Here is a 13,142-nt window from a genome sequence, read left to right on the forward strand (position 1 = left end):
GGTTTTTGCACGATTTTCAATCTATTCAATATACATACACTGTAATTGATTTACTTATTTATAATTATTACTTTCTTCTTCTATATTATGTATTGCATTGAACTGCTGCTGCTAAGTTAACAAATTTCACGACACATGCCGGTGATAATAAACCGGATTCTGTTCCTGAACCTTGTTTTGAGGGACCCAAGGCTCCTGTACCCCCTGCCTGATGGTAATAGTGAGAAGTGAGCATGGCTGGGAAGTTTGGAGTGCTTAATGATAGATGTTGCATTCTTGTGGCAGTTATCCTCCTATAAAGTCCATCGACATGCTGGGCACAGGCAGGTCATCCAAGGTGTTAGTTGTTTGACATTCCTGATTGTTGACATCTCCGATGACCTGTTTTGGTCTTAGCAGGGACAGCATTCCTATTTTCCTGGAAGCTCGAGCAGGTTTGGCACGTGACCAAATACTTTACCAAACTTCAGCAGATGGATTGTTGAAAGTATTCCATACAGCAATTCCAGCTGACAGGAACACAACAGACTGCAGAGAGCAGAGGGCACAGCCGGTTCGATCACAGGCACAGCCCTCCCCGCCACTGACACCATCCTGAGGTAATGTTGCCTCAGGAGGGCAGCTTCTATCATCAAGGATTCCACCATCAAGTTCATGCCCTCTTCGGGCAGGAGGGTCTGAAGCCTGAAGTCCCTCACTGCCAAGTTCAGAAACAGCTACTTTCCTACAGTCAGCCTGAACAACATTAACCCTCTCTCAGCAATGGAACATGACCTCTTTCACTACCATGGGCTTGTCTTCTATTGTGTTATTTTGTTTTGTACTGGTATCTTGTTTTTTTTTCACTATCTTGTACAATTTATATATAGTGCTATCGCCCAAGTTGGTGCAGTCTCTCATTGATTCTGTTTTTTGTCTACGGATTTATTGAGTATGCCCGCAAGAAAACGAATCTCAAGGTTGGATTTGGTGACATGTATCTGCTTTGATATTAAATGTACTTTGAACGTTGAACTTTACATCGATCTGCCTATGATACTGCTGTAAGCCCTTCATTGTACTTGTATCTCACTCTATGCAGATAACAGACTCGACTGAACACTTGACATTACAATGCACTTCGTTTTTTAAAAAATGCTGGGTTTGTAGGTTTGTTCTTTCCTGTATAATTTATGTTCTTGTATTTTTTGTCAATATTGTGTATGACGCTATGAGCCTATGATGCTGCTGTAAGTTTTCCATTGCACCAATGCGTAATGTAATAGGATAATAAACATGAACTTGACTCTGATTTGCGACAAGATTGTGTAGCATCGGGATTTTTAAATCACCGGATAGCGAGCTGTCCGAGTTACGCAGGTTGCTGAACCAGGAACGCAGCAAACTCTCCTTGATATCAAGGCGCAAGTCGACCGTTTCAATGACATCGATTGCGAGATTAAATACAGAGCAATTAAATGATGGACGGATTACAGGAAACAGAATCAAACTCTGCCCTTTAATGGACCAGCAAACAAGGAGTTAAAGTGCCAATTTGGATGGGCAAGCATCACTCGCTCTCCAACTCATCCCCACTGTCATTCGTTGTAGCTCTCTCTGCGTCACTCTAGACTCCAGCCCGGAGCAGTCGAAAGAAGAGAGCGGCGCAGGAGTAATTTCCCTTTTTCATTCTCAGTGCTGGAGACAGCTCTTTGGTCGCCTTCGCCCACCGCAGCTGATCACAGCCCAACACCTCCCGCACCTCCTCCCTCCCTCCCTCCCCCCTCTCCCATCCCACTCGAAGCAAGCGGAGGCCTTCCGAAACTCACTGCAAAGAGAGTTGGCGTCTGCAGAGCAAAGTTGTTCAGCCGCTCTCTCTCTCTCTCCTTGCAGGGTTTTATTTTCGGGAGAGATCGACTGCATAGGCAGTTGATGTCTCTCCGGCTCTCTGGTTTCTGCTTGTAACTTTGCAGAAACCTCACAGACATGTTGTCCAGAAGGTAAAAAGAACGTAATTTGACTCAGTAGAAATATAACAAAATATATCTGAAATATTGAGACGCCAGGTATCAGAGCCGCATGTGGGACTCGAACTGGATTCTCCCAGCGTCTCCGTTATCTTGTACTTGGAGGGAGAGAGGGGGAGGGAGAGAGAACCTTGTATGAAAGAACAGCGTTCAATGACCGATTTTGAAAGAGTTTTTCTCCCCCTTCGATGTCTCTCTCTCCTTCTCCCTCTCTCCCTCTCCGGGCGAACCGACGAAGCGATGCAGCCGGGGATTTGCACACCGAATTAATCCAGCACAATATGGCAGATCTACACCGTGTTTAGCAAGGAGAGGAGCAACGGGCTTTGTATTCTGCCATGCATAGCGCACAGCATTGCACCGATGGCCCCAATGTACCAAGGTAAGACAGGAAATTAACGCGCACCTCCTTCGTTATTGTTTCCAGAGGGCAGGTTGATGGTGGTGGGAGGGGGGAGTGGGGGGCTACCGGGCGAGGGGTGGTGGTTCATTGTGAAGGATTGGGGGGGGGGGGGGGAGGGTGGTGTGGAGCTTCCAGATTCTGCGCCGGAGCCTCGGTCAGCCTGTGTGTGGATTCCGAGGGGATCGGGGGCGACTGACAATGGGCATTTCACACGGAGCCTGCTGTTATTGTTGACCGTCCATCACGATTAGTTCCGATCCATAGCCTTTCTGTTTTTTTTTTGGCGGGGGTGGTTGGTGGTAGGGATTTACGAATAAAACCAGCAAATGCCAGTTTGCGGATATTTTTCTTCCCCCTTTTATGTTTTGTGTGGGGGGGGGGGAGAGAAAAGACTTTTTATGTTTCCCATGAATTCACCTCTGTCTAAATCAGAAAAGGGAAAACGAGCGGAGATCACTGAAATGATTAATTTCACAGCCAATTCACCAAGCGAATAACAAGTGAGGAAACTTTGCGTGCGTGTGAAAGTCCCATTGATTTACGGGTGAATAGTTGGAAGGATTTCCTGCTGATAGCGGAGCTTGGATTAAACACGGGGAGACAAAGGAATGCCTTAAAGGACGCTATACAAGCAAAGTACTCAGTTAGAAATGCTTTTCCCTTTTGTTGCGAAGTCCCGGTCGTGTAGCTGTGTGTGTGTGTGGGTTTTTTTTTCTCCCTCTTGCATAGGTGAATCTGCTCGCGTGCCTTTTAAATCGGGCAGTTTGTTGGAAGCGAATTTCATAGCATTGGGAGAGGGGGAACATTAGCCCAATGCACAGAAACTCTGAGCTCCGAAATAATCACCTCCTCTCTGAAACCACTTCTTGCCCGCCCCCTGCCGACCAAACGTGCCGTGATGTCGAAGCCCGTCTCAGTGTGAGATACCGGGCGGCTGGATGGAGGGGGAGGGGGTCCTTTATTTCACTGATGCTTTGATTTATTACTGCAGTTGTCCCCGCATTTTAACCCAATTCTATCCTCGCGAGCAAATGTGTGTTTCTTAAACATTTGTCCCATTGCAATTGCTGCAACTGTCACCATTTGGAGGAAGCTATAACGTTCTGCCTTGTTAAAGCAACAAATAGACCATTGTAAATTTTTTAAAACCTCTTTGCTTATAAATCCTGTTGCAATTTTAATGTAAAAAAAAAGAAAACAAAAATATGTTTAGAAGCACTCAGCAGGTCAAGCAGTGTCTGTGCAAAGAGCAACAGTCAATATTTCACGTCTGCTGGTTCTAAAGGAGGGTTCCAGGTTTAAAAAATTCACTTTCTGCAGATGCTGCTGGACCTACTGAGTTTCTCCAGCATTTTCCATTTGTGTGTCAGATTTCCAGCATCTGAATTTATGTGAGTGTGCTACACTGAATCAGTGTATTGAGAAGGAGATGGAGAATCTAGTGAGAAGGAATATTACTGGGGAGTTGAAGAGCTGAAGATGGTGATTGGGGAAGGGAATTTCAATATTATTTTATGTATTTTATTTTGAGATACAGCTCGTGCCACTCTAATTACGCCCATGTGGCCAATTAACCTACTAGCCCGTACGTCTTTGGAATGTGGGAGGAAACCGGGACACCAGACAGTCACAGAGCGAACGTGCAAACTCCCGTCAGTCAGTGGCGAGAATTAAACCTGGGTCACTCATGGAGTAATAGCATTAAATCAAGCACTGTGTTACTGAGCTAGGTAAAAGAGGTGGGGGAATGGCATTGCTGGTCAGGGATGGCATCACAGATGCAGAAAGGGAGGACGGCGTGGCCAGATCGGCTCCTGAGTCAGTGCGGGTGGAAGTCCGAAACAGGAAGGGAGCAGTTACTCCATTGGGAGTATCCTATAGACCTACCATTAACAACAGAAACACTGAGGTGCAGATTGAGGTGGTTTTTTTGTAAGGTGCAAAAATAATTGGGTTGTTGTCATTGGTAACTTCAACTTCCCTGATACTCATTGGCACCTCCTTAGTGTAAAAGGTTTTAGCGGTGTGGCTGGGCAATAAACCTCATCAGGTGATAGATGTCTCGGTGGTTGAGTATTTTGGAGACGGTGACAACTTTGACACTTACCATAATCTTGGACAGGGACAGGAGCAGATGAGATGGGGAAGTATTTAAGATCGAGTTATGCTATTGGGGAGGAGCTTGGAAGCATAAATTGGGAAAAGGTGTACTCATAGAAATGTACAATGGGAATGTGAAGGTTGTGTCGGGAGCACTTGCATGGGGTTCAAGATAGGTTTGTCTCGTTGAGGCAGGGAAGGGATAGTAGGGAGAGGGAACCATGGTTGTTATGAGATGTGGAACACCTAGTCAAGAGAAAGAAAGAAGCTTATTTACTGTTTAGGAAACAAGGAGCAGAAAGAACTCCAGACAGTTACAAGACAACAAGGAAGGAGTTAAGAATGGACTTGGGATAGCTAGAAGAGGACATGAAAAGGCCTTGGTGATTAGGTTCAGGAGCACCACAAGACATTCTGCATGTGTGTGAAGAACAGTAGGATGACTAGTTTGAAGGTATGGCTGAACAGGGTTAAAAAAGCAATTGTGCCTGGAGCCATAGAAGGTACGGGATGTCCTTAATGAATGCACTGCTTCGGCATTCACCAGTGTGAAGGAACTTGATGAATGTGAGGACAGTGTAGGACAGGCTAATGTGCTGCAACATGTCAAGGTTAAGAAAGAGCATGTACTGGAACTGTTTAAAAGACATTAGGATGAATAAGTCCCTGGGGCTGGATGGGATATATTCCAGGTTGCAATGGGAAGTGAGGCAAGAGATTGCTGCACCTTTGGCGATGATTGTTGCATCCTCACTGGCTACAGGAATGGTGCCTGAAGATTGGAGGGTGGCAGATATTATTCTGTTGTTTGAGAAAGCTAATACAGTTAACCCTGGGAATTGTAGACCAGTAGGTTTTGCATCAGACTGGGCAAATTATTGGAGAGGGTTCTTGGAGACAGGATTTATAAGCATTTGGAGAGACATAGTCTGTTTAGGGATTTTCAGCATGGCTTTGTAAGGGGCAAGTCATGCCTTAGGAGCCTGATTCAATTCTTTGAGGGAGTGACAAAGCAAATTTGATGAAGGTAGAGCAGTGGATGTAATGCATGTAGATTTTAGTAAGGTGTTTGAGTTCATGGTAGGCTCATTTAGACAGTCAGGAGGCATAGAGTCCAGTGAAACTTGGCTGCATGAATTCAGAATTGGTTTGACCATAAAAAGCAGAGGTGGGGGGGCAGTTAGTAGATGGAGTATACTCTGCTTGGAGATCGGTGACCAGTGGTGTTCTACAGGGATCTTTTCTGGGACCCCTCCTCTTTGTGATTTATATAAATAACCTGCAAGAGAAATTGGAAGGGTGGGTTAGTAAATGGGAAGATGACCAAGTTTTGGTGGTGTTGTGGATGGAGCTGAAGCTGGTTGTACTTTGCAGTGGGACATTGCAAGCGAGGCTGAGAAGTGGCAGATGATGGTCACTCTGACTTACTTTGAAAGGTCAAACTTGAAGGCAGAGTACAAGGTTAATGGCAGGATTATTAGCAGTGTGGAGGAACAGAGGGATCTTGGGGCCCACATCCATTGACCACTTAACGTTGCCACGCAAGTTGACAGGGTGGTTAAGAAAGTGTATGTGTGGAGGATATTATTAATCAGGATTTGAGTTGAAGCTTCATGAGGTAATGTTGCATCTCTTTTTAAAAATAACCAATGACAACTCTGGTTAGACCACACATGGAATATTGTGTTCAGTTCTGGTTGCCTCTTTATAGGAAGGATGTGGAAGCTTCAGAGAGGGGGCAGAGGAGATTTATCAGGATGATGTCTGGGATTGACAGCATGCCTTGTAAGGATAAGGTGAGCAAGCTAGGGCTATTGCTCTGGAGTGAAGAAGGATGAGGGTATTGACTGAGTTGTTGAAGATCATAAGAAGCAGAGATAGGGTGGATAGCAGAGACATTTTCCCAGCGCAAAAAATGGCTAAGATGAGGGTACATAATTTTAAGATGATTGGAGGAAATTACAGGGGTAATTTAGAGGTATGTTTTTTTATACACAGAGTGGTGGGTGTGTGAAATGTCCTGCCAGGGGTGGTGGTATAGGCAGATACATTATGGACGTTTAAAAGACTCTTCAGCACATTGATTAAACAAAATAGGGTAGTCTATGTGAGAGAGAAGGGTTAAGTTGATGTTGGGATTGGTTGAAAGGCCAACACAAGTACCATGCTGTATTGTTCTACGGCCTATATTCTATATTTTAAGTTCTAAGAACTTTGCTAATCAGTGAGTTTCCAGACCAGTGAGGAAAGGGTCTGGTTCTGAGGTGTGTGGCAGGCTGAAGTATCAGTGGGAGGGCTCCTGGAGAACCATAAGCATTAGGCAAGAGATTCCAGATGCCAGAACCTGAAGCAACACAAAAAGATGGAGTGGCTGAATGGGTCAGGCAGCCTCCATGGAGAGGGAAATGAACTTCTGCCATTTTGGGTCAAGGCCCTTCATCTAGACCAGGAGTTCTAGACTGAGAGGAAGAAAGAAGAGAGGGAGCTAGCACTAAAAGGCCGAGGGAAGTGATGGAGCAGGAAAAGTGAACGCGCGATCATTAGATCATCAGTTTAATAGCAAGCGTTGAGCAATTTCATGTAGGGCTTGTGTACAGGAGGTTTTAACCAATAGAAGGGGGTCTGGACAGGATAAATGGAAACCAAAAGCAAAAATCTGCAGAAACAAATGCTGTAAATATTCGGCAGGTTAGGCAGCATCTGTGGAGAGAGAAACAGGATAAAAGTTTCAGTTTGAAGTGTTAACAGTTTCTTCATCTGCAGATACTACATGATCTGTGGAGGCTTTACTAGCATTATAAATTGAGATCAGATAAAAGTGAAACTGTAACGAAATAACGTGTGACATTTTTAGAGCAGGTGTTCTGGATGTAGGCCGGTTTATTCACAGAAGGAGGGGGTGAAGTAAGAGAACCTGACGTTCACTGAATAAGAAAAGAAATTGATGAGATGACGCTGAAAAATGTAGGTGTGTGATACACATCATAAGAAGCCAGAGTTGGCCATCTGACTTGTCAAGCCTGGTCCATCATTCAATAAGATCATGGTCGATGGTCTCATCTCTACATACCTGCCTTTTCTCCAAAACCTTCAATCTCCTGCTATTTAAAAATCCATCTGTGTCTTAAATGTATTTAATGAGGAGCCTCTGCCGCTTCCCTGGGCAGAGAGTTCTACAGATTCCTACTCTCTGTCAAAAGCAGTTTCTCCTCATCTCTGTCCTAAATCTACTCTCCTGTTTTCTGCTAATTGAAGTCTCACCTGCCAGTAGAAATGACCTTCCTGCCTCTATCGTATTCTTTTCAAAATTTTATGTGTTTCTATAAGATTCCCCTCTAATTCTTCGGAATTGAACCCTCATTTGTGACTTACCGGAGAGAATTTAGTGAGAGCCAAGATGCCTTTAGGAAGCTGACTGAGGAAATGGCAAGAACTTTAAAACGAGCAAAGAGAGTGTGTTGTGGAAAATAGTAAACAAAAGGGACCCATCAGTCTTTGAAAAGCGTGCAGGAATGTGAGTGATAAGAGAATGGTGAAGGAGATGATGTTGGGGATTAGAGGAAAAAGAATAACTGGAGCATTGGAGCAGATTTTATTGGTTTTTACCCCGACAGGCAGAATCCTAGTAATGAGGAGGTAGCAGCGATACTGGATGGGGTGAAGTTTGCTGAGGAGGTACTAGAAAAGCTGACTGCTTATGGACTAGTTACCAGGTCCAGATGAGATAACTTTGGGGTCGATGTGGTGGGGGGCTGTGGATGGTTGCTGCTGGAGGTTATAGAAGCTTCCATTCTCCCTCAGAAAAAGGCCATGTGGTTTGATCTAGTTTTGAGGAAGGTTTTGATAATAAATGACAGAGTTACAAACTTACTGGCATTACAGAAGTTTAAATAGCAGGGAGTCTGCGAAAGGAATTGGACAGATTAGGAGAATGGGCAATGAAGTGGTAGATGGAAACTAACGTACAGAAGTGCAGGTTCATGCGTTTTTGTAGGAGTAAAGGTGTAGATTATTATTTAAATGGGGAGAAAATTCAGAAATCAGAGGTGTAAAGGGGCTTGGGAGTTCTCGTGTAGCATTTCCGAAAAGGTTAACTTGTTATTGAGTTGGTAGTAAGGAAGGCAAATGCAATGTTAGCATTCTTTTTGAGAGGACTAGAATATAAAAGCAAGGATGTTTATAAGGTATGGGTCAGATTGCACTTTGGAGTATCATCAGCAGTTTTGGGCCCCTTTTCTAAGAAAGGATGTGCTGGCTTTGAAGAGGGTCCAAAGGAGGCTCATGCGAATAATCCTGGAAATGACAGGGTTAAAGTATGGGGAGTATTTGATGGCTCCCTCATCACCTTATCCTCCTCCATCTTTCCCGCTAACTTACTCGAAAAAAACAACTCGATAAGATTGGTTAGAGGTGACTTACCACAAAGCTCTGTTGACCATCCCTAATCAGCTCCTGTTTATTCAGGTTCTTGTATATCCGGTCGCTTAGAATACCTTCCAGTAACTTTCCTACTAATGATGTCAGGCTCACCAGCCTATAATTTGCTGGCTTTTTCTTTCTTAAACAACCTTTCTTAACAGAACAACATTAACTATTCTCCAGTCCTCCAGCACCTCACAGATGACTAAGGATGTTTCACATTTCTCTGCTAGGGCCTCTGCAATTTCAGTACTAGCTTCCCACAGGCAAGATTTCCCCCTAAGGAAACCATTCTGATGTTGGCTTATTATATCATGTGCCTTCAGGTGACCTGAAACCTCATCCTTAATAATGGACTCCAACAATTTCCCAACCACTGAAGTCAGGCTAACTGGCCTATAATTTCCTTTCTTCTGCCTCCCGAACTTCAAGAGTGGTGTGACGTTTGCAATTTTCAGTCCTCTGGAACCATTCCAGAATCTCGTGATTGTTGAAGGATCATTACTAATGCTTCCACAAACTCTTCAGCTGCCTATTTCAGAACCCTGTGGTGGAGTCCATCCTGTCCCAAATGACTTGTCTACCTTCAGATCTTTCAACTTCCCAAGCACCTTCTCGTTAGTAATAACAATGACAGTCATTTCTGCCCCCTGACCTTCTCGCATTTCTGGCATTCTGCTAGTGTCTTCCACAGACAAAAGATGCTTATTATGTTTGTCCAGCATTTGCTTGTCCCCCATTACTACCTCTCTTGCATCATTGTCCAGCAGTTCAATAACCACTCTGTCCTCTCATTTACTCTTTATATATCTGAAAAAACTTTTGGTATCCTCTTTTATTGGCTACCTTTTCTTCATATTTCATCTTTCTTCCCTTATGGTTATTTTGGATGCCTTCTGTTAGTTTTTAAAATCTTCCCAATACTTTAACTTCCCACTAATTTTTGCTATATTTATGCCTTCTTTTCCTTTTATGCTGTCTTTGACTACCCTTGTCAGCCACAGTTGCCTTATCCTTCCTGTAGGATTCTTTTCTTTGGAATATATCTATCCCATGCTTTCTAAATTTCCCCCAGAAACATTAGATGTTGCTGCCCTGTTGTCGTCCCTGCTAGTGACCCCTTCCAATCAACTTTGGCCAGCTCCTCTCTCATGCCTCTATAGTTCTCTTTACTCCACTGTAATACTAATGCATCTGACTTTAGCTTCTCCCTCTTAAACTGCAGGGTGAATTCTATCATATTATGATCACTGCCTCCTAGGGATTCCTTTACCTTAAGCTCTCTAATTAAATCTGGTTCATTATGCAACACCCAATCTAGAATTAACTTTCCCCTAGTGGGCTCAACCATAAGCTGCTCTAGAAAGCCATCTTGTAGGCATTCTGCAAATTCCCTGTCTTGGGATCCGGTTCCAGCATATTTTCCCCAATGTACCTGCATTTTGAAATCCCCCATGACTATTGTAACATTGCCCTGTTTTACATACCTTTCCTATCTTCCTTTGGAATTTGTATCCTACTTTCTGGCTACTGTTTGGAGGCCTATATATAACTCCCTCCAGGGTTTTTTTTTTATCCTTGCAGTTTCTTCTCTACCCACAAGGATTCTGCATTTTTCAATCCTGTGTCACCCCTTTCTAAGGATTTGATTTTATATTTTACCAACCGATTCACCCCCTCTGCCTACCTGCCTGTCCCTTCGATACAATGTGTACCTTTGGACGCTAAGCTCCCAAATCTGATGTTTCAGCCAGGGCTCAGTGATGCCCATTATGTCGTACCTGCTAGTCTCTACAAGCTTATCTAAATTATTCAGTATACTGCATGCATTCAAACATAATCCCTTCAGATTTGTATTCATCACCCTTCTCAATTTTGCCCCCCTTGTTACACTTCAGTTTATGCCACTGACTGCAAATTTGCCTTGAAATCTTCCTGTTCTTCCTCACAGTCTCGCTACACACTGCATCTAGTTGTATGCCAAGTGCCCCATCCTCAGCCTGCTTCCCATCCTCTCTGCCAAATTAGTTTAAACCCTCTTCAACAGCTCCAGAAAACCTGCCCATAGGGATATTGGTCCCTCTTGGGTTCAGGTTAACCTGTCCTTTCGTACAGGTCATACCTTCTACAGACAAGATCCTAATGTTCCAGAAGTCTGCAAACATGCCCCCGGCACCAATTCTTCAGTTAGGTATTCACCTGCCAAATCATTCTATTCTTAACCTCACAGGCACATGGTACAGGCAGCAATCCAGAGATTACTGCCCTGGAGATCCTGCTTTTCAGCTTTCTACCCAATTCCTTACTTTCTCTCAAGGACCTTCTCTCACTTCCCACCCGCGCTGTTGGTACCAATATGTTTTCATGACTTCTGGCCGCTCATCCTCTCCCGTAGAACGCTGTGGACCCAATCCGAGACATCGCTGACCCTGGCACCCGGGAGACTAAATATCATCTGAGTGCTTGTTTCACATCCACAGAATCTCCTGTCTGCCCCTGTATAAATGGAATTCCCTGTCTCTACTGCTGTCCTTTCCCTCCCTTCTGGACAATAGTGCTAGTCTTGGTGTCAATGTAGGTCCCCCCCTCCTCCAGAAGTATCCAAAGCAGTACATTTATCATTGAGGGGAACGGCACAGTGTACTCTGCATTGGCCACCTATTCCCTTTCCCTCTCCTAACGGTTACCTGGGTACCTGCCTCCTGCGTCTTGGGGGTGGCCACCCCCCAATGTTGTGCCAAACATGTAACCTACTCTAGAAGCTGCCTAGAATGTCCGTACCGCATAGCCCTCTTTTTCTAAGCCCCAAGTACCTACCTAAGAGTCTCTTAAAGGACCCTATTGCATGCACTTCTACCACCTTCGCTAGCAGTGCATTCCCCACACCCACCACTCTGTGTGAAAAACCTACCCCTGATATCCCCCTTATACCTACTTCCAACCTTAAAACTATGCCCCCTCGTGTTAGCCATTTCAGCCCTGGGAAAAAGCCTCTGGCTATCCACACGATCAATGCCTCTCATCATCTTATACACCTCTATAACATCACCTCTCGTCCTCTGTTGCTCCAAGGAGAAAAGGCAGAGTTCACTCAACCTAATCTCATAAGTTATGTCCTCCAATCCAGGCAACATCCTTGTAAATCTCCTCTGCACTCTCTCTATAGTATCCATATCCTTCCTATAATGAGGTGACCAGAACTGAACACGGTTCTCCAAGTGGGGTCTCACTAAGCTCTTTTGGAAAAGAGATGGAGTCCCATTGAAAATACTGGTTAAAAACTGATCCCCGTGGCAATTAAAGGGTAGTAGTATGTGCAAGAAATTAATGCAGAAAGCAGGGAATAATGCTGGACCTGAGTTTACAAATGCTGGAAATCTTGAGCAGTGCAAACAGTGCTGGAGGAACTCAACAGGCCAGGCAGCATCTATGGAGGGGAATAAGCTCTTGATATTTTGGACCAGATGCTTTATTTGCCTCTATAAATGCTAAACATCTTTCAGGCTGAAGGAGGGGTAATAGGGGCGTTCCTTGGGGTCAATGACTATATTTTGGTGTGATGCACAATAATGAGTTGTTGGTGGACTGGGAAGGAAAGTGGCAGATGAAATTGGAGAAGAGTAGAGAGATGGGCTGTCTCAGGAAGGAACAAAAGAGGCCAACTTGGATAAGATGGTGCAGTTCTAAAGGGTGCTACGAAGCCATCGGACAATGGCCAGGCAGGTTGCAAGTGGTTCATAAACCACACAGAATACCAGGTTTCACAAGGCAGAAAGCAAAATACCAGCGTAGTTTTGTTCAGCCCGTATGGAATGCTGGTTAGATTACAACCAGGGTAATGCACCCAGCTGTAGTCAGATAACCTTGGGAAGGATGTGAAGGCCCTAGAGAAGATACCGAAAGGGAGTTCAGCTGCAAGGTCAGATGGGAGAAGCCAGAATTGTTCTCCATGGATCAACAAAGATTGAAGGTTGTGAAGGCCATGCCTGGGTTCGATGGAGTAAGTAGAGGAAGCTGTTCATTATGGTGGATATCTCAGAATTTAAGATTCTGGGTAAAAGAGTTTAGAGTGATACTACACAGAAGCAGGTCTTTTGATTTACCTCTTCCATGAGATGCCTGTCTATGCTAATCGCATTTTCCTGCATTTAACTCCGATCCCTGTAGTCCAGTCCTATCCATGAACCAGTCCAAATGCTTCCTAAATGCCATGG

The 13,142-nt window shown here is 44.4% G+C and overlaps 1 protein-coding gene across 4 annotated transcripts in view; it reads left to right on the top strand.

Moving 5' to 3' along the window:
- Window positions 1–1,617: 1,617 nt before the first annotated feature.
- hipk2 (homeodomain interacting protein kinase 2) overlaps window positions 1,618–13,142 on the top strand; it is a 253,549-nt gene continuing 242,024 nt past the window's right edge. For 2 of the 4 annotated variants that reach the window (XM_073058960.1, XM_073058963.1), the window contains exon 1: window positions 1,619–2,388. In XM_073058960.1, the coding sequence (XP_072915061.1) occupies window positions 2,370–2,388 (19 nt within the window). In that variant the 5' untranslated portion in view covers window positions 1,619–2,369. Of the gene's footprint in view, window positions 2,389–13,142 lie in introns of all 4 variants that reach the window. The other 2 variants (XM_073058964.1, XM_073058965.1) reach the window with 2 other exon arrangements.

This window comes from Hemitrygon akajei, chromosome 10, assembly GCF_048418815.1.
Source record: "Hemitrygon akajei chromosome 10, sHemAka1.3, whole genome shotgun sequence".
NCBI lineage: Eukaryota > Metazoa > Chordata > Chondrichthyes > Myliobatiformes > Dasyatidae > Hemitrygon > Hemitrygon akajei.